Source organism: Homalodisca vitripennis, chromosome 1 (genome assembly GCF_021130785.1).
Source record: "Homalodisca vitripennis isolate AUS2020 chromosome 1, UT_GWSS_2.1, whole genome shotgun sequence".
NCBI lineage: Eukaryota > Metazoa > Arthropoda > Insecta > Hemiptera > Cicadellidae > Homalodisca > Homalodisca vitripennis.
Window position 1 is genome coordinate 144,816,432 of NC_060207.1, and position 22,650 is coordinate 144,839,081.

The 22,650-nt window shown below is 32.8% G+C and overlaps 1 protein-coding gene and 1 long non-coding RNA gene across 2 annotated transcripts in view; one reads left to right on the top strand and one right to left on the bottom strand.

Moving 5' to 3' along the window:
* Positions 1 to 19,206, top strand: part of LOC124373020 (galactose mutarotase-like) — a 32,644-nt gene extending 13,438 nt beyond the window's left edge. Inside the window, exons 5-8 of the mRNA XM_046831433.1 lie at positions 9,671 to 9,758; positions 10,508 to 10,649; positions 14,179 to 14,350; positions 18,336 to 19,206. Coding sequence (XP_046687389.1) covers positions 9,671 to 9,758; positions 10,508 to 10,649; positions 14,179 to 14,350; positions 18,336 to 18,407 — 474 coding nt within the window. The 3' untranslated portion in view covers positions 18,408 to 19,206. The remainder of the gene's footprint in view (positions 1 to 9,670; positions 9,759 to 10,507; positions 10,650 to 14,178; positions 14,351 to 18,335) is intronic.
* Positions 19,207 to 20,734: 1,528 nt separating this feature from the next.
* Positions 20,735 to 21,747, bottom strand: LOC124373067. Its single transcript, XR_006923399.1, has 2 exons — positions 21,361 to 21,747; positions 20,735 to 20,877 (listed from the first exon to the last, which is right to left on the bottom strand). It is a non-coding gene; the product is annotated as an uncharacterized LOC124373067 (long non-coding RNA).
* Positions 21,748 to 22,650: the final 903 nt, after the last annotated feature.

The window sequence follows — 22,650 nt, forward strand, 5'->3', positions numbered from 1 at the left end:
CCATTTGAAATAAACACTATAGAGTTTAATAAAACATCAATATTTAATGCTGCTCCGAAAAATTTGTCCCATTAATTTACTATATTTATAATCTCTATGTATGTTAGTCAATGTTCACAACAAAAGTTATTAACGACACATGTATCCAATCATGTGAATTTATAGTTGTTTGTAAACTGATCGTTTAATTATTTAAAATAAAAATACTAGGCAAATAAATTATTTTAACGTTGCGTTACATGTAAGAATATATTTAAGGATTTAACTACCCAGAGAAAGTCCCAACATTTAATGTGTGTTTAGAAATCGACGAGTTAATTATATTCTAAATGTTTTATCGTCACAACTTCTAATAATAATTTAAGAAAAATTCTAAAGAATAAAAAAATCCTTCCCAATAATTAAAAAAATTAACAGATTCAGTAAAAAACTATACCAGTATACCATTAAACTAAATATTCTTATCGTGAACTAATATGTTTGAATGAATTATATACACAAGTCAACAACCAAATTTAAAACATATACAACACAACAAATAAGAATATATTAAAACCATCACCGCTTAGAGTTATTGAGGGAAACCTACATATGTTTTAAAATTGTAACTGAACACATAGAGTAAAAGACATTCAAATATATTAATTATGCGTATAAAAATTGTTTCCTTCATTCCCTTGGATATATAGGCTAGTATGGATTACAAGTTTCAACCTGTAAAATAAATTGACATTCTCGTACGCGTAATTGTTAAGAAAAATCCAAAGATAAAATATTTTTAATATTAATATTACACCTTCTTGTAGTGTTCTTGTGATTCTCATTAAATCAGTTGTAAAGAAATGTTTATGTCATAGGACCGACGTTTATTGAATCAGTAAAATAACTTTGGACAAAATAATAGTAAAATATCAGTTTTTGAGCGATAACAGCAGCCGTAATTCGGCACTTTAAATTTTCCTTATAGATGTGATGAGATAGAAGGTTAGTAGAGTCAAGTGAACTACTTCAAACCAAGACTTAAGGCTGCAGTGAGTGATTCACTAAGAGGAAGCTAAACTCATTTTTCCGTAACAGCAATCTATTATCGTGTATAACATAGGTAACAATTTTATAACTAAAGGTAACTCTTGTACAATACGCGGATCAATCCTGGTTCATCAAGTGGATTAGCAGTGCAGAAATTGGTGCTGTATAGCCTACACTGATCCGATTTGAAGAGTTACTACGTCTGTCTAAGGGCCAAGAGCCAATTATCGTATAAGCACAACCTGCGTTTTTGATATCGATAAATAATTGTTTTTAAAGATAGGGATTGATCTTTAAACAGTCTAGTTTTAGTTGAGGTCGAATTACAAGGATTACCTAAGGGATTCAAAATATAAAACAAAAAATTTTCCTCAGATTATGTTTTTCTGGCTTTAATACACTTAAAATCAAACGTCAGACCCAAACATTAAAAGCTGTAAGACCGCCAGACGACTACTAGATAAGAGACTGAAACCCACCACTTTATTTATGTGTCTGACGGTTGAATTTAATTTTGGTCAAACTGAGAAACATAATCTGACAAAAAATATATTTTTGACTATCTTGATAGCCTCCTATTCCGGCCTCTACCAAATCTAGCGATGCTAACGATTGATTTCTATCCTACATCGATTTTAATTAAAACCTAGGTTGTGCTTATACAGTGACAATTGGCTTTCAGCTCCTGGACTACATCTGAAACAAGGAATTTACGTCTCAAGGTGTATATTTCTTTGCTATATTTTACAATAATCGAAGAAATTGAACTTGCTGGGTAAAAAGCTTAGTATTAAGAAACGAGTATAGTCTCATATTCGAACTGATCTCATATCAGAATGAGGAAGTGAAAGGAATTAAGGGTTCATTAATGATAGCCATGAAAATCATATTATTACGGGTTGTATTACAACGAACTCAGTGATATGCATATGGAGGAGAGTTTATAATTAGTAACTACTTTTAAACTGTTATTACGCACGTTTTGATTGTAGGTATTGTAAATACACTTTTTAATGTACATTACATGAATGTATGTGGGTTAACTGATTTAAGTCATTTATTTTTGTCAAACTGTATACGTGTGCAATTTCTGTTCTTCCTCAATCCGGATGCGGCCCAAAGCTTGCCTACGTGTCTGTAATGCTCCTAGTTATACGTAGCCTGACACAGCCGGGTGGGTGGAGGTTTCCCAAGTTGTCATTTATGGATAGAAATAATGTTGATACAAAGCAATATTGGTCTGTTACTTATAATGTATTATTGCTTAATTCTTAAAGTATAATGAAAAATAAATATGGGGTTTTAATATCAATAAGATTTTGGTATATGTAAATTATTTATTAAAATTGAGGCTGAATTCATCCATTTATACTTATATGCTCAGCACATAATCACCAAGATAAAAATAAAGGATGATTTACAAACTATTTCGAATTGGCTTATTAAGAATAAACTACGGATAAAATAATACAAATCCAAATTTTTTTGATACGAGTTCTTGTACAGATAACTTTGTACATTTATTATGATGTGATATATATATTATATATCACCATCTATGTAACTTATATATGTTTTTGTTCAAACATTGATGTTGTTGAAAGGTACGGTAATTGGGAGTTTGCTTGGATGGAAATCTAAGATGGCAACATCATGTAAGATATTTAACACAAAAATGTCTAAGGTAAATTCAGTATATCGTATTAGAAATTATATTAGACCTGATTATTTCGTACAGTTATATATTTCTTGGGTAGAAAATGCTAAGTGATTTGGAGTAATTAATTACGGTGGAACGTTTTCCTCAGTTTTGAAACTACGTGTAAGTGCTCAGAGATTTTATGAGAAAAGTTATAAATAGACTAAGCCTTGTTATAAATGAAAATAAAATATTGGTTTTTAAACAGATATTATGTTCAATTTACGCACACACCTTTTTACACAATTATAATTTTTGGGAGTATGGTAGAAATGCAATAGCAACGGAATTTCTAAACCTAACTGTATAAAGTCTTAAAAAAAGAAAGTAGTAGAAATCAGTACTGTTACAGTGGAAAGAGTGTATTAAACTTTATAGTATTGCATTTTGGAAACTACTTAATCTATTATTTAAAAAGACCCAAACTCCATAATAAAAACTACGCTTTAATTATTAATATTTGCCTAATCGTATTTATAATTAATATAGAAGAAGTGAAGAACTCTGATTTTGTTTCTCGGCTGCGTCAGGAATCAGTTTAACTTTCACATAATAATAATCAGTAATGTCTAAGGTTTCAACATCCCGTAAAATCGTATAACATTTTTTGAAATACGTATTAAAGCGTTATTCAGACAAGAAATAGAATGTCCAATTCTAGTAGGGACGTAGTGTAATTTTTAAAGCTACAAGAGTTATTTAATTTCATTAAAATGGTCGTCGTTAACCTGTTTGTTTAAGTATAAAAACATTCAAATCGCCAATTATCAAAATAGGGTCTGATGTGTTTTAAGAACATTTCCAAAACTTAACGAATTAGATTTAAATTTACATTGACGATATACAGCAAAACTGAGACCTTAATATTAGATTTATATTGGTAAGGAAAGTACAATGTTAATACATGTCGAATTGAACTTTCCTGCAGTACTTCTCTGCAGTATAAATCAATATCAGCTGGTGGTCGAAGGTCAACTCGGTTCTTAAGTACACAGCGACACCTCCATGGTTATCTTACCGTGGTTGAACAAGCATACTGAAACCTGTCAATTCAAATCTTGTTTATTCTTCAGCCTCTTATCTATATTTCAGTAAAAACTAGATCTTATGTTTATAATTTAATAGATGGATTATCTAAGTACAGTAAAAGTTCATCGTACTTCTAATGCTGAAGTGAAGAATGTTTATTATTTTAGTTTTATTACTTTCAAACACACATATAAATGGACTGACTTTTTTCATTAAACTGAGAAAAAAATTCATGAAATATTTTGTTGGTTTTTGGCCCTCTTTAGTATTGTTTCTACCTCAGTTCATGATTGTAAAATTATAGTTGTGTCATCTTTCGATACACTTGTCCTCGCTAAACTATCTTTAGGCCAAATAAACTAAAATCCAATCTTCTTTCACTCCTTAGCTTTTTACAATAGTTCCTTATTGTACTTAGCAAGGTGTTCATTGGCATAAACAGTTAGTTCCGGTACATTTATAATGGAAGAGATTCAGTTTATTTCCAAAGATTTAGCTTTTTCAAAAAAGTATCCTTTATTTTTCTATTTGTGAACTAGACAATTATAGGCTTTAGATCAGATTTCTTTCTAGTAGGCACCCTATAGGCAGCCTGTATGTCAGATTTAGAGTCAATAGGCTCATGGATACTGTCTGAGAGCTTAAAAATACAGTCTGCATATTTTCATATTCGTTAAATTAAATACCAAATACCAATACTGTTGTTCCAATTACATTGAAGTGTCTTAAACTGAATATTAAGTTCATGAAAATTATTGTTTAATGTCTTATTTCATTTGTCAGGTATTGTGTTGTTGTATTTAGAGGAATACACCCGAAACAGATTTGTATTAGTCTGCTCTATTGAAGCCAAACAATATTCGTGTAATTTACCTATAGCTTCATTTGTACAGATTTATTTCAACGTACTTCACATCTCCATGTTTCTTTAGGCGTCTGTCCTATTGCTGTCCAGGTACTCTGGGCACTGCCTGCTTAATCAAAGTGCAATTTGCTTTGGTGTACAGAGCAAAACGTGAACTCCACATTTGACGGAACAGGATCGGAACAAACAACATAGCTATCACTCATGTCGATCTTGATAAGAGAGCAAAGAGCACACACAACCATCCTCTGTCACTGCACTGACTGCACTCAGTATCAAATTGTAAACATTATTAGCAAGCAACGTTTGCCTTTAATTATCTAGGCGTAAATGTGGTATTTCTCCAATAAAATCCAATTAATATAATTTACTTTTGCAGCAAAAGTTACCTCTTCAAAAACAATACAAATTAAGATTGTTTTATTTGTCATAATTTCTTATGAATTCTTACTTACTGCGTTAAGTAAAATAAGAAAGCGATTGAGTTTTTAAATATTAGTTGCAATTTCTCCCACTTGCACTAATGTTAAGAACACTTGTGTTTCCTATAAACAGGTAACGAGTGATAGTTAAACTGAGACATTCCCCGCACTCTTGTTGTATATTACTTCTGATTATAAAATATATGGAGTGATTAAAGGTTTTGCATACTCATATTTTGGCATTTCAACAGGTTTATTGAATAATTATTATAAATGTATGTACGTTTTGCTAACAAAGCAAATAGCTTCAATAAAAATTACTTTAAATATAATTTTATTGACATATTACATAAAACCGTATTAGGGGAATATCTGGTGTACTGATATAGTCAAAAAAAATTATGTTTTTCACCCTCTAGACATTGTCAAACTCGCTTTGCCTCGAGAATTTAACTCGACTTTCATGGCCACAATCTATCATTTTACATCGAAAAAAGTGAGTAATTGTTATACATTATATTACTTAGTAAAATATCAAAAGGATATACATTTACTATAACTGAATATTTTGTAATAACATTTTCTGAAAAACCAAGCATTCTTCTACACTCTAAGTTAAATTTGTAACAATACTGCAAATGGTCTTGTTTCATGAGGTGTGTCATCAACACACAAATTACATAATATATAATACTTCATTATATATTACAACTTAAATATAAGTCAGTGAATCAAGCAAAATTGTTATAACCTCAGCGTTTTGGATAAGTATAACATCACTTTTAAGTGATATACTATACATGTTATGGTGCAAATTTCCTTTCGGTTTTGATGTCATATTTGACCGTTTGGCGTAAACATTAGATTACTTTATTACCAACATTATTTCAACGGACTATCTAAGAGTTTGTTCACTTATTAAATAAGATAAAACATACATTTGCGGAAAATTTCATTTATTAAACAAAAAAAACAGCCAATTATGTTGTAGTGTATACATTCCAGATCATTAAAGCATCATGCGGTCCTTGTCCAAATCATGTCCGTGTGTAGCAGCAGTGTTGTACCGTTTGTTCGCCAACTCTGGAACATAACACATTGACTTAATATCTAAATAGATACAAAACTAATAAGGAATACAATTTTTTCAAAGTAAATATAAACGTTGTCCATATTGTTTCTCCGCGAAATACACATAAAATGTACTACTAAATAGGTTTACTTTTTTTATTAATTTATATACATTGTTACATTTTATTTAAAACTGTTAGTTACCTGCAAAAATACACTGAAATATTTACTACTTAAAAAACTACGAAACTCTGATTTATTAATATAGGCTTCTGCCGTTTCTATGTAATCATCATTATATTTCAATATAAAAAAATAATTATTTAAAGGGTTTAGATTATAATACTGCAATGTTTTTATAAAACAGCAACACATGAATTTGTATTTAAATTACATCTGTCATACATCATATAGGCTAAATATATTAAAATTACATATTTATAAAGCCAAAACATTTTACCATAGTTATCAAAATATAAAATAATAGAATGATATAAATTAAGATCCTTACAAATTTCATATTAGATAGGGTGGAAAACAGAACTTCATTAGTCTATGAAATACATATTTGACCCATTTTACTGTAAAATACTTCTCAGAGCGTTTTCTTCAAAGCAGATTTATTCATTACAATTTTTAGTATTATTTAAATAACTCCGATAATATCCGCAAAATATGTAAAAATATTTTCGTTGGCACTTAATAATAATTATTTCTCTTAAACCTTACCTAAAGGATGGTCTAGTAGTAGCCGACGACGGCCATGTTGACGCTGGTCCTTTCCTTGCCCATGTTAAGTAAGAGTCTGATGTTTCGCTAGGGAAATATCTGATAATACAACAGAATGAACGACGGCTTATATACTGCTGGCCAGTTGATCACGTGACAACGGTTGACCAATCAAAGCTGTTGGCTAACCTTACGATGTGAACCCTCCTCGTATGATGAAGTTATCAGCAGACACAAAACACCGTGTATTTATCTACTCTATTATACATTAAATTTGCTATGAATACAATAATTAGCAGATAATTAATGTATTAGTGACTACAATAATCATGGATTCATACTTGTAGTAGCTTTTACTAATTCACAAAATACAGTAGTATATTTAAATAAAATATCTATTCTTAACTGTTATTAAATCATACTTGTTTATATCAAAACGAAAGTACATCATAATCCAAATTATAAATATTCCTTGCATTCCATAGCCATAACAAACAACTAGAATATTGTTATATTACAAGACACTGGAGCAGCTGCGTTGTACAACCACACTGTCACTATCACAGCCGACTATAAGATTTGCTTGACGTAGGGAGCTGAAGCAGCTGCGTTGTACAACCACGCTGTCACTATCACAGACGACTATAATATATGCATGTTGTAGGGAACTGGAGCAGCTGTGTTGTACAACCACACTGTCACTATCACAGCCAACTATAAGATTTGCTTGTTGTAGGGAGCTGAAGCAGCTGCGTTGTACAACCACGCTGTCACTATCACAGACGACTATAAGATATGCATGTTGTAGGGAGCTGGAGCAGCTGCATTGTACAACCACGCTGTCACTATCACAGTCGACTATAAGATTTGCTAGTTGTAGGGAGCTCAAGCAGCTGCGTTGTACAACCACGCTGTCACTATCACAGACGACTATAAGATTTGCTTGTTGTAGGGAGCTGAAGCAGCTGCGTTGTACAACCACACTGCCACTATCACAGCCAACTATAAGATTTGCTTGTTGTAGGGAGCTGAAGCAACTGCGTTGTACAACCACGCTGTCACTATCACAGTCGACTATAAGATACGCATGTTGTAGGGAACTGGAGCAGCTGCGTTGTACAACCACACTGTCACTATCACAGCCAACTATAAGATTTGCTTGTTGTAGGGAGCTGAAGCAGCTGCGTTGTACAACCACGCTGTCACTATCACAGACGACTATAAGATATGCATGTTGTAGGGAACTAGAGCAGCTGTGTTGTACAACCACACTGTCACTATCACAGCCAACTATAAGATTTGCTTGTTGTAGGGAGCTGAAGCAGCTGCGTTGTACAACCACGCTGTCACTATCACAGACAACTATAAGATTTGCTTGTTGTAGGGAGCTGGAGCAGCTGCGTTGTACAACCACGCTGTCACTATCACAGACGACTATAAGATATGCATGTTGTAGGGAGCTCAAGCAGCTGCGTTGTACAACCACACTGTCACTATCACAGCCAACTATAAGATTTGCTTGTTGTAGGGAGCTGAAGCAGCTGCGTTGTACAACCACGCTGTCACTATCACAGACGACTATAAGATATGCTTGTTGTAGGGAGCTGAAGCAGCTGCGTTGTACAACCACGCTGTCACTATCACAGCCAACTATAAGATTTGCTTGTTGTAGGGAGCTGGAAGCAGCTGCGTTGTACAACCACGCTGTCACTATTACAGACGACTATAAGATTTGCTTGTTGTAGGGAGCTGAAGCAGCTGCGTTGTACAACCACGCTGTCGCTATCACAGACGACTATAACATATGCATGTTGTAGGGAGCTGGAGCAGCTGCGTTGTACAACCACGCTCTCACTATCACAGTCGACTATAAGATATGCATGTTGTAGGGAGCTGGAGCAGCTGCGTTGTACAACCACGCTGTCACTATCACAGTCGACTATAAGATTTGCATGTTGTAGGGAGCTGGAGCAGATGCATTGTACATCCACACTGTCACTATCACAGTTGACTATAAGATATGCATGTTGTAGGGAGCTGGAGCAGCTGCGTTGTACAACCACACTGTCACTATCACAGACGACTATAAGATTTGCTTGTTGTAGGGAGCTGAAGCAGCTGCGTTGCACAACCACACTGTCACTATCACAGCCAACTATAAGATTTGCTTGTTGTAGGGAGCTGAAGCAGCTGCGTTGTACAACCACGCTGTCACTATCACAGACGACTATAAGATATGCATGTTGTAGGGAGCTGGAGCAGCTGCATTGTACAACCACACTGTCACTATCACAGTCGACTATAAGATTTGCTTGTTGTAGGGAGCTGAAGCAGCTGCGTTGTACAACCACGCTGTCACTATCACAGACGACTATAAGATTTGCTTGTTGTAGGGAGCTGGAAGCAGCTGCGTTGTACAACCACAATGTCACTATCACAGCCGACTATAAGATATGCTTGTTGTAGGGAGCTGGAGCAGCTGCGTTGTACAATCACACTGTCACTATTACAGTTGACTATAAGATTTGCTTGTTGTAGGGAGCTGAAGCAGCGGCGTTGTACAACCACGCTGTCGCTATCACAGACGACTATAAGATATGCATGTTGTAGGGAGCTGGAGCAGCTGCGTTGTACAACCACGCTCTTACTATCACAGTCGACTATAAGATATGCATGTTGTAGGGAGCTGGAGCAGCTGCGTTGTACAACCACGCTGTCACTATCACATACGACTATAAGATATGCATGTTGTAGGGAGCTGGAGCAGATGCATTGTACATCCACACTGTCACTATCACAGTTGACTATAAGATATGCATGTTGTAGGGAGCTGGAGCAGCTGCGTTGTACAACCACACTGTCACTATCACAGCTGACTACATTACAGAAACTAGCGCGGAATTTATACCCACAGGTGAATTCTTTTAATGTGATTTCTTTCTTTAATTAGATTTATTTGTTGTTATTTTGTCTGTAAATTGAAAATAAACTCAATCAATATTTACGCTAGACTAGTTTACCACTGATAGGCTACTTAACCATGTCTTCCTTATACGTATAAACTATTTATTTAATGTGTTTTGCATATATGTAAATATTTGGGGAAATTTACGAATATTTGCAAGCAGGATTGGCAAGGGCATTTTTTACGGTGAAAGTAGTAACTAGGTTTACAATCGGAACAATGAATGAATATAGCTGACTCCCTGAATGTAATTCAAAATCAATCAATTCAGCACCACTCTAACTAAACTGGATTAAGACTTGTTTTTATATTCTCGACAACAAGAAAGTGAATAAAGATTTGTGCAAGAACAAAATTAATAATATAATACGCCCTGATATCCACATCACAATAAACCCTGAAACTCCCTCCCCTCAAACAACTGCCGAAGACTTTTTACAGGTGTAAAAACACCCCGAAGGTACTCAGAGTGGAATAGGGGTGAAAAAAGTCACCACCATCAGTGTCCCCTCATGCAGGGTTAGCCAATATATTCGTAACAATCATTCGTATTAAAGACAATGACTGAAATGATCTTGAACTTATGAACATTTATTCATGTTTTGTAATACGTTATGTTGTCCTTCGCACAAATGATAGTTTTCACTAATACAAAGGTTTATATTAAATCAATTATTTATACAATTTCGTGTTATTAGGCAAACTGATTCCGGTGGGTGGAACCGAGTTCGACCTGAGACAGACGATGAACTTAGGAGCTGCCATCAAGAAGACTGCTATTGACGGGTTTGACAACAACTTTGTTCTACCGGAGGACAGAGAGGACGGTGTTGTTGCTGTGTAAGCAGTAGTAAAGATACAGCCATTAAATAACGGTAGTGTAATAGTATCACAATAGAACTATTGAAATACAATTGCTTACGCAATCACATGCTTGAAGTACTCAAAGAACATAATTGCATCAGCAATGTTTCGACTCAGTGTTAACAGTAAAACATAAATTAGTTATTTAAGCCTAAGAGGTAATACTATTTTCCTTTGTAGAAACAATCACATAACCTCAGTGATGGGTAGCAGCAAACATTCTTTGAAGAAATCCAAATCCTTACAATCCTATAGTTCAATGATAATCTCATGTGTGAATTAATTTCATAACTGGGAACGTTACACCAAACATTTTTTAAAGAAATCCATAAAAACACATTTGCACATTTTTATTGACCTTCCCGGGAATCGAACACGTGACCTCTCGGTTAGAGAATCGCAGCCTAACCACCACGCTACGGTGACCATATACAAACCGAGGTCCATTTTTTGTAGATTAAGGGGAGCCAGACCGGGGAAAATTTTTTTTTTACACATTTTTAGTTTTTTTAAAATTATTATACTCCATTTCATTCTCTTTAAAATGATATAATTGTCATCACTGTAACTTACGTATAAGCCCTTGAAAAAATTAAAACAATATATCAAGACACAGAGTTTTTTCTCTGAGCAACGTCAATAGTGTAGCTAGTATACTCCTGGCATTTAGTATAGTACCATTGGTTTTATACTCTGCATTTTTGTTTGTGTAGTTGGTCATAGTGACAGTTGACTAAACATCAGTTTATCCGTCAGCTGTCGTCTGTTGTTTTGGTTCCTTTCACAATACCGAACATGTAAACTTGTTTCTTGTTTACATTTTGTATTTTGTTCAAAGAAGACACTGATTTGGTGAATTGTTGTGTTATTTTTCGAAACATATTTGTTTGTTTAGTGGAACTCGCGATGCCAAGGAAACAATTGAGTTATAAAACCAAGAGTAAACATCATGTAGGTAACCAGTACAGTAGGCCTAGGCCTACATTGGTAGGTTCAGAAACTTTGTCAGGAACTCAAGAAACACCTAACAAAGAACTTGGGAGTAGTTCTACTAAAGTATCTTCTGCAAAGAAGTTGTCCTTTGATAGCTATGAAACATTTCAATCTTCTGGAGCAGGAAATTGTATTTTTGATGTCCACTTATTGTCTTGTGCAATAAAAAAATTTGTTAAATGTAAGTATTGTGATTCAACAGACACAATCGAACTTATTGTGTGTTATGATGACTCTGAGAACTCTGGGTTAGTATTATCAACTAAGTTAGAATGTACAGCATGCTCAGAATGAAGGCCACAGCAGCAAACTGGACCTCTACAAAAGACTTGGGACTGAGTTTGTGTGAAAAATCCGTCAAAACTTTGCGGGAGATGGATATTTTGAGACAGCGTAAAAGTGAGAAAGCGGCTGAAAGTATCACGAAGGAGGCTAGACAAGCAAGAAGAAAAAGGCGGCTCATGGAGGAAGACCATGAAGAGGAAACAGATGATCCCAAATATGGAGCTGGCCTATTTTAAGGTAGATATTGTATGCCTTTTAGTTTATTGAGTTCAGTCGCAATTTGCCGAAAGTTGCATTTTATTAAACAAAGGTACACTTATCTCTGTAAATAATTAACCTACATACCTGAAATTTTTTACACATCATTGTTGGGGTATAAGTAATATTTAGACCCATTTTTATTAATCTCACATTACTAGTTTTGTAATAAAAAATTTATGTTTTGTAAAAATGTTTAATTTTTTTTAGTGTTCTATGAAAAAAATGATTTTTTAAGGTAATATTTGATTAGCAGGTGTAAAATTGGGTCTGTCAACACAAAAAGAGTTGGTAAATATAGCCCTAAAATTTGAAAGTCATAGCTTTACAACTTTTGAAGAAAAGTGTACCTAAAGATGGCAAATTTAACATTGGCGAGATAGGCCTTTTCCCGCTCCCCTTAATCAATCAAATTTAAAAGTTACTTTTCAGTTATTCAATAACAGATTGTAATGGAAACACGACTGTCGAAATTTTAAACCACTTATATATTTATAACTCATATAATACGATGGTAAGCGATGTGCAATAATTATGAAATTAATGATAAGACAGCATAATCGAGTCAATGACAGATATCTTGGTGCTAAAGATACCTAACTGACAGAACTGAAAATGTTTAAAACTGAGGAAATGGTGAGTACACGTGGTGCTGAAATTCTATCGGAATTACCTCTCGGAACGGGACTCAACATGTAAATCAAAACACTCAAATATGGATAACATAGTAAAACATTCATTGTTACACTGCCTTAAAATGTGTTACGTTTAGATAAGTCAATGCAATGGTTTATTTCTAACTACCTACACTATTCGTACATTGATCAATCAAATACAACGCAATCGTCTGCCTACATCACACGAACGAGTATGACAGTGATATGTAAAAGTTACTAAAATATGAAACATGACGTGTAAAGTAGTAAACAGTATTGTTTGCTTTCAGTTATTTTTGCCTCCACTAGATTTATGAAAAACAACTCTTCCCCTGACTACTACCTCTTCACTTAGTGCGTATTTAAAGAAATGTTTTATGTTTGTTTTCATATCAACTTTCACTTTAGTGTGTTTATTGCCATATTATAGCATATTCTTTGCATGCGTAAACTCATAGAATATTTTAGAATTTGACATCTGAAGAAAAGAGTAGATATCAGAAAATTTGGATTTCCGTTGTAACATATAATTATGGCTGATTTCCGTAAATGGCTGAGCGTTAGTAAAAACTCGAGGGGCTGGTAAAATTTAATTTCTGTTTAATTAATCTGCCTCTATCCGCACGATAACTTCAAAACGAACTTACCTATGAACTTAAAATTTAAATGAAGCTTTATTTCTGTTTAGGCAACACTAAGTTCGATGGAGGTACATGTCACTCTATGGGATTTGGCTGAAAGTTAGTGAATAGTTTACATTGGTCTTATGGCTAACCATGATGGTAATGATACAATAGCAAAATAAATCAATCAATAAAAACATATTACAGTCATATGATATTTTAATATGTGACATAGTAACACGTGCATAAATACTCCCACACGTATATTTCAATGACTTGGTACGTAGAATTTTATTACTCGTATTTAATCACTGATATTAAACCCAACTTAATGAACAAAAGTGTAAATGTATCATACGACAAAGATATTTTGAGAAAGATTTAATTTGAGCTTTTAAATTCTTCATTTGTACATAGACAAGTATACGTTCTATGGCGGTGTACGTAACACATTTTCTTTTTTTTAATCAGCCATAGTCCTGAAATTTAAATGCAACCTCGTTGAAGCCTAAGGTGCGTATGCCTACCTTGTTTACATAATCCGTTTCATGCATTCATGGATTTTCTCAGATGTAGATAGTTCCAGGGCCTAAAAAACTAGATACTGAACCTAGAAGGTTATATAATTGTTTAGAGGATATTTATAACCTGATCAATTATGTCCGTGTGTCCTGATAGTTAGTTGTGTAGGGTGGAGGACCCTGCCAGTGGGAGACGTCTAGAAGTAAGGACGACTCAGCCAGGTCTACAGTTCTACACGTCCAACTCGATATCTTCTATTCCTGGCAAGGGAGGTAATACCTACACCAGACACGCGGCCTTCTGTTTGGAGGCTCAAAACTTCCCTGATGCGGTGAACCACGTGAGTACACGTTAACTTAGTTTGGTCAATTGGTTCAGTTAATAAGTATTTCCTGCACTATAAATAATTGCCAACTATAAATTTATTCTATATTTAAGCATTGTCATGGTATTGTTTATAGCAGTGTTAAATTTTAAGACACCTTAAAATGTCTACTTAGAAGATTGTTTCAAATTCACTATTAGGGAAATATCACTTATCGCAAAACCAGTGATTTTAACAGCCCAGTAAAATCTGGAAAATAAGGTTATTACATGGAGCTTGGAGGTAAAAAGCATATTTTTCCACAGATGATCCTTATAGTGTATTTAAGTATGTCCCAAGGAGTCCCTCCCACTTACTTCTTTTTAGCTGGATTAGTGCTTATAAGGGCTTGAAAATGAAATATCATGACAAAAAAGGAAAATAAAAATAAAAATTTGTTTTATTTTATAATTACAAATAATTCAGTCAAACATTATGACATACTTTAATGGAATTGAATATTAATGGCACTTAACCGCGCCTTCACCCGCAATTTTCTACTGAATAGTTGGGTCGTCAGCTAATACATTTTAAGTGGTATATAAAACGCCATAGATATAGTGTAATGGCGACTAAAATATATGCCAGTCTCCTGAACCATAACTAGTGCAGAGATTTGGGATCCTGAATTAAAAGCGAAACTCGTTTTATAAATATCCTACCAACCAAATGCTAAATCGTATTTCTCTGCATTCCATGTATTTTAATTAAATAAACCAAACGATTTAAGGTACTATAACTATTTTAAACCATTTTGAAGGAAACCTAAAGTCGAAGTTCGTAGCTTTCTTAGTGAAATGATTTGTGAGAATCCTACGATATTTTAAGTAGGCATAAGTCCTACGTAAAAAAGGAATTAAGCGTATAGCAGATACACATTTTCAGTTCAATTCAATAAAATTTAAAAACATACTTTATTAATAACAAAATAAGTCTAAATAAATTCTTTGAATTCAGCCAAGTTTAAATACATGCGTGACCAATAAACAATAGACTAACAGATAATACACCTAGTACAACTACCTTTTTGTTGTTTTATAGCAGAGCAAGTTTCACATTTTGAAAATACCTATTGACTTACTGCATGGCAGAATTATGTATACTGAATTAAACTAATGGAAAAATATAGAACAGCATTCACTAATTTAATTGATTCATTTTTGTACTAATTATAAACTAAAACAAAATACCAAATAATAGAAAACGGACAATAAATGTGAGCTTCTAATATAAATATTATTCAGTTTTATGGATAAGCGAAACTGAGAGTGGTTCTTATTTCAAGATTTGTGCTTCACGACCACTTCTGGTTCTAATTATTATTCCGAAGAAAACTTTGTGTTAGCTTTTTTATGCCAATAAACAATATAATAGAGACCTATGTAACAGTATGAAAACAAATTGTCGATTAACTGGTATGTAATATGTGTGTAACCTTGAACGAAATTTAGCTATACTGAAATTTTACTATCCCTCCAATGTCTGTTAGTTTAAAAATCTTTGTCTAAATCGTTTTAAGTTAATGCAATTTTCGAAATATTTTTTTTGTATTTTCTAATATGTGATTAGAGACATTATTACTCTTAAATTAATGATGATAGTTTTGTCAATATAATCTGTGCAAAATAATACCGACAAACACGTTGAACTAAGAAGCCTACTGCAATCAAAAAGCGCTTGCTTACATCCACGCTTGTACTCCATGTGAAAAGTTCTATCTCCGCCTGTGTCTCACTCTTCAATATACCTAGGGTGCGAAAGCTCTTCTATGTAGTAAAACGGGTTTCGAGATTATGTGTAGAGAAACCTATGGGACTATACACACAAACATACAAAGATATTAACTTTTAAAACCATATCGAGTTACTAATAATATTTACGGTTAGTGTAATTTCCTAAAAGTAAATGTATGCCTACTTTGAGTACCATTCGGCTCGTTGTCATTGTTTCTAGTCTCGGTAATCGTTTTTCGCAGAGATGAATATCGCATACACATACAACGCTCCCGCTACTCAATAGCTAGCTGTTTGCTATGTCATCTTATCATTTTGCTTTAATCTAGGCATTATATAAACACTATATGCCTAATCAGTATCGTAGGCCTCATCAGTTAACAACATATGCTATGCCACGATTTTCTGTCTTACAAATTTGCATATAGTGTTAGTAAATAGCTTTGTGTTTTCATTTGCTATGGTCATGTGTTCACTGCACTTGGTCGTTTTGTAAAATTGTAGTCAGGGATCGAATAGTCCATTGAACCATGTTAGTTACCGGATCCCTTCGTTTTTGTTCCTTAAGCTAATGTAAATATGCCGTCCCACAATAGCAAAGGAAACCAAGTTTTACTAATTTACATGTATACATTCTTAATTTCGTTCCCTTTTAACCCCAGCCATTTTTCCATGGACTTGCCAGAAAGCCCATGGCGATAAGGGACCGTAGTGCAGAATTGAGGGAAAATTCATCTAGTTTTCTTATTTTTGAAGATAATTTTTAGGTTTTTGTTTTAAATTGTTCACAAATAAGTGTACTCTTAGATGTAATAGTTAAAAAGTACTTTTACAGAATGATTTGTTTTTTTAGCGTATTTATACATAAAAATTTTTTTATTTTTTATAGTTTGGACATACATAAACGGTAGAAAAAAAAATTGTAGCCCCTGAAAAATGAAGCAATTTTGTTGTACACATATTTCTTACTACACACACAAAATTTTTAGAACTTTCCTTGATAAATGCAGGAGATATATCCAATTAATTGTATTGCTGCATAAGCACTTCTTCATATATTTCCACATACACGTCAGTAGAAGTATACAGATATGTTTACTTGTTTTTGCACTTTTGAAATAATAACAATTGTAAAATAACACAAACTGATTGTAATGGTTTGTAAGACTAAAACTTGTTTAATTTTTCAAAAAAGTAAAAGAAATAATATTTACAATATATACATTTTATGGTACTTTGGGAATGGGGTCAGATTCCGTTATATGCCCCCAACGCTTAAACCTTTTTCAATGAACTTAGAACGTTATAAAACGATGTAGTTGAGTAACAGAACTAACATTCCATTAATCAACAAGCATTTCCAGGTATTGTGATCGGTATTTTTGTCGCTGTTATCTTATCTTTCTCGAGAATCCCGATTACGGCAGGCCGCGCGGCGGGACTCTGCAATCACTTATCTACTAGACCGGTCGACTTTGACCTCTGTCTGAGGATGGGGAGGGGTTTGCGATAAGACAATTCCTGTTTTATATTGACGAAATATTGTTCTACGCTAATCTAGTAATCAGTAGAAGCAAAATGTCAAATAACGATTCATGTATGGGTGTGGTCGGTATAATCCCAAAGTACCAGTGTTTATCAAAGTGTTTTCACTCACTGGTAACTTTTCTCTACGACGTTTACTCATGTTTTTTTACTAATAATACAATAAATCACACGAAAAACAACCGCTTTCAATCACGCAAACTAATTGAGGTTATAAGTTAGCATACAACAACAATGCAACTGAAGTCGTCTGACAACTTACATCGACAAATAAACTACGCTCAATGACGACGAAATACGATGCCAATTGGAAGGTTTATTATTTTTGCATGTAGCCCGTTTCTTCACCGACTACTATACCGAAACTGATGGCATTTGGACATATTATTAGCCAGTTACATTAAATTCTCGAGACGTCCGGTATATCGGACGTTGGGCATTTTAGCTAGACCACCTCTGTCCGATATGTCGGACGCCGGGGCTAAAAGGGTTAAGTAAAATCCAGAATAAACTAGTTAGTTTCAATTTTCACTGCTGCAAGGACCATTTACAAGTACATTTGTATTTACACTATAATCTCCTATTCAATATACGGACCTGGGGACCTCTATAATAAAGTATATAGACGTAGAATCACTTACAAGTATAATTTTTATTTACACTATAATGTATGTCTTTTTCAGCAAGATGAATTTCCCAATTCAATATACGGACCAGGGGACGTCTACAATCAAGTTATCAAGTACAAGTTTTAATCATCGATTATAAAAAGTGAGGAAAACAATAATTTGAAATAAAAATTAATAAGCAATAAATGGAATACAATTTTCATTAGCACAGAAGTGTTTGTTTTGTTTGTTTTGTTTGTTTGTTTTGTTTGTTTTGGAACTTCTCTAAAGAGAGGGAATGTAGAAACACAAAAATATAGGCATAACTATGAATTTTTGGCAAGTTATTCCCAGGCCCAAATGAAAAGGGCAGAAAATTAAAATATTAATTTGTTACAGTTTGTGCATGGGTTACAGTTTTAGAGAATTGCATATTTTTCATAAAATATTAATTAAGGAATTATTTTGTTATCAGTATAAAACATTCCATTCCCTCCACTTTGTTTACGTAAGTTTTTCATACGTAAACGCTCTATAACGTTTTTAAGCCATTATTCATTAGCCAATATCATAGCTTAGAACGCTGTGATTTTTTATTATAAAATATTTACCTAACCATACACTGTACCGTAGATAATAACATTATTTTTAACAATCCCAGACTTTTTTATTCCGACGGAGGATTTTATGAACAACGATGGTGAATTTTGATTGCCTAAAGTTGACAGGAAAGTATTGTATTTATGAAGGATAGCACGCTTGCTAAGGATTTTGTATTTTGGTATGAAGATGTTAACTAATAACTTATTCTTTTATATATTTCACGTATGAATTGTACTCTGCAACTTGGTTAAGACATTAGATGATTATAACTTAGTAAATAAAATGTAATTGTTATTTAAATTATTTTTTTGTTATTATTATTATAAATAAAATTATTAAAGTATGAATGTCTTTTATTTTACTGTTAAATTATGCTAACCACCAGAATTTCGTGAAGAAAGGTTTCACCATAAATGTGAAACATTTGCTTGCTAAGTTGATTTTAACAACTTTTAGACTATTAAGGACTCTCAATTTTAACGGTTCCAAATTTTACCTTAGTGAAATCACATTTTAAATAATTTTACTTTATAAAAAAGACTAAAAATTGAATATTTAACTATGATGAAATCATTAGTATCTTACAATTAATCTACTCTGGATTGGTTGGCGCTTCGTTGAACCCCTAAACTGGAACATTAGAAGGCGATAGTATTAGCCAGCAACAAGAAGGTAATTAAGCGTGTTTTCCTTATTAATTTAAAAAATTGAATTTCATTTTTTAATCCTGTGCCAGTGAAGCTCGAGATGCAGAAACATTGCATTTCTGCCTGTCGTTCAATCTCGAGAACGAATTTTGCACGACGTTTTATTTCTATATAGGCAACATTGAGTAATGATACACGTTAAGATTTTGTTGAATGTCAGTTAACATTTTTACACTAGTATTACGGGTAACCATGATGACAAGAAGAAAATCACAGAATACATAAATTTGTGCATTGAGCAAAGTCATAATATATGTAAAAAGGTTTTATCTGTGTGTTTTTTACTTGCCTCTATCTATCCATAGAACAAATCAACAATGATATAAACTACAAAAATATTAAGAACCTCAGCGAACCCTGTTACGCGACAAGGGGTATGGGACGTAAGTTACTTGTATTTAGAACAATACACATGAGTATTTGGAGTTGAATCTTTTAAATCTTAAGAATAAGCATGTATATAGTATTTAAACCCTTTTAGGTTTTGAAAAATTGTGCTGAAATTACTATTCGCATACTCATTTTTTTAAGTGGATCAAAATACGAGTAAGATTGGGAATTTAAGATATTGCAAGTCTCATAAGTTGATGCATAATAAAGGTAATTTGGTATTGACGTATAACTATATTATTAGGTAAGGTTTTTATACCTTTTTTATATAACAAATCCTATAAACCATAACTGTAACTGGGATCTTACTTTTTTGTTGTTATTAATGTTTCAGTAATATAATTTCTTCAGTACTGAAATTTCCTTCAGTAATATAACCTGATTTAAAATAAATCCCTAAGTGCGATTTAAACATTTCTTTCAATATTTTTGAGGCACTATTAAACGCTTTTGGTACAACATAGTGTCTATAAAACACAGCATTGTGTGATTTCATACACAATAAATTATTATTAAAATCACTAATTAATTAATAGTCTAATTAATGCATTAATTCATTATTAGTAATGGTATCCATGGAATTGCGATTACTTTACTCTATATTATTTTAATTTTTAATATAACTTTGACATATTTTTAATACATTTTTCAAAAAATACTTACAATTGATCCTACTTATTACGTTTATTTTAAAACTATTTCCTTATATATAAATAATTCATTTCCTTACAATAATTATTACTTGCGAAATGGTAAGTAAATTGAAAACCAACAATCGGTAAATTTTGATTTATTTGGTCAATGTAGGCCTACAAATAGAATGAGGTGTGATCCGGGAGAGATCGTGTTGTCCGTGTCCAGAGCGTGTCCATGTACAGAAGCCGGGTCAATTCCGTGTTGTACTATCCGTCCATCTGCTGCAACATGAACAATATTATGGTCATAATTGGTTAGAATTGTTTAAAAAGTAAAATATCATAAATAATGTAATTCACCATACCCTACAATATTTCCAAACATAATAATATAGCTTATAAAGGAAAATACAGCTTTGTAGGGTTTTGCTCAAGCAGGTTTAGATTATTTTCTCTGATGAAGTCGTTACGATAAACAGGATCACATTTTTAAATAAAAATACCAAAAATATCAAGGAACATATTTTGCGTTAGAATTCGTTTTTTAACTCATGTACAAAATAAGTCTCCAATCTATTATTGAAATAAATAGCACTTTTTTATGTTGAAGCATAAGCTAAAAAGTTTTCCATTTAATTCGTAGCTACTTTTCTATTTCAGAAACATGTTGTATAAGTAGTTTTTCACGTAACAGTACAAACATTACAACATTATTTGAGAAATATATTTTTTAATTATATCTAATACCTCAATGCATATTTTTACCTGATGGAGGGTCTAGTAGTAGCCGACGACGGCCATGTTGACGCTGGTCCTTTCCTTGCCCATGTTAAGTAAGAGTCTGATGTTTCGCTGGGGAAATATCTGATATTGAATCAGACAGAACGGCGATTTATATACTGTTATTCAGTGGACCACGTGATCTCTTCCAGCCAATGAGAATCTGCGCTTAGTGGCCTTATATCTTTATCTTACACGCAAATAGTTTTTTCTTTGTGTTACATCTTTTAATGTACTAAATACGAGGCTCGTACAACAGGATATTTCTAGAATGAAGGTCTACAGAAAATCTTACATACAACGGCGTGAAACAAATTACTTTTACAAGAATAAAATTTAGTGACAATAATGTACAAAAACTAAGAGTATTTAAATTTTTCAAGTTTATAACACCAATTCACATGAAATGTAAATTATATTTTAAATGTTTAAATTACAATTCATCATTTTTATTATATAACAGTAAAATCATTTCTTTATGAGTTTTATTTTTTAAATTCCAAAAATAACATATTTATACTACTGACTAAAGTTAATCAAAGCTAAACAATAATTTAAACTTTGGAAATATACTCACCCGATAACAGGAAATAATCTAACTGAATAGGGTTGGAAAACTTTGGAATGTGTTCCTCATGCAAAAATAAATAAAATTTTAATTTCCTTCTCCTAGTGAGATTAATTTATAATTTTAATAAAACAGTATTTTAACACTATCGCGTTTATGTTTGATTCCTGACCCGTAACAACATTTTCAATTTCGAAAACACAAACAAATAGCATATGTTTAAATTCAGCAATGGTATATTTATCTCGTAAATTTGAAAATTATAATGGTCGCTGTAAAAATTATCTCCTTGGTATATAACACTCTTAGAATTTATGGTGAGAATTCCGCTAATTAAAATGCAAGTTGTAATGGTTCATTTTTATTCGTCTTTCCATTTCTGCTATGCACTTATTATGACCTTTAAAAATTTGTAATACCATTCTTGTTGTTTAAAAGTTTAAAAAGTTTCTATTTAGGCCTATAATTAAGAAAGTTGGATACGCTGTATACTACACGTATACAAATTACGAAATTCCATGAGAATGTAAAATAATAAAATCACTTGGCCCTAGAGATAACAGGTCTTATTTTTAACCTGTTTTTTATTTAAAACAGAATATTTACTTTAAAATATTTCATAGTTCAAACAACCCATAACCTCCAACTCCTTGCTAACTCGTTAAAACCCTTTCGTGAAGACGGAAAGCAAACTCTTACATGACAGG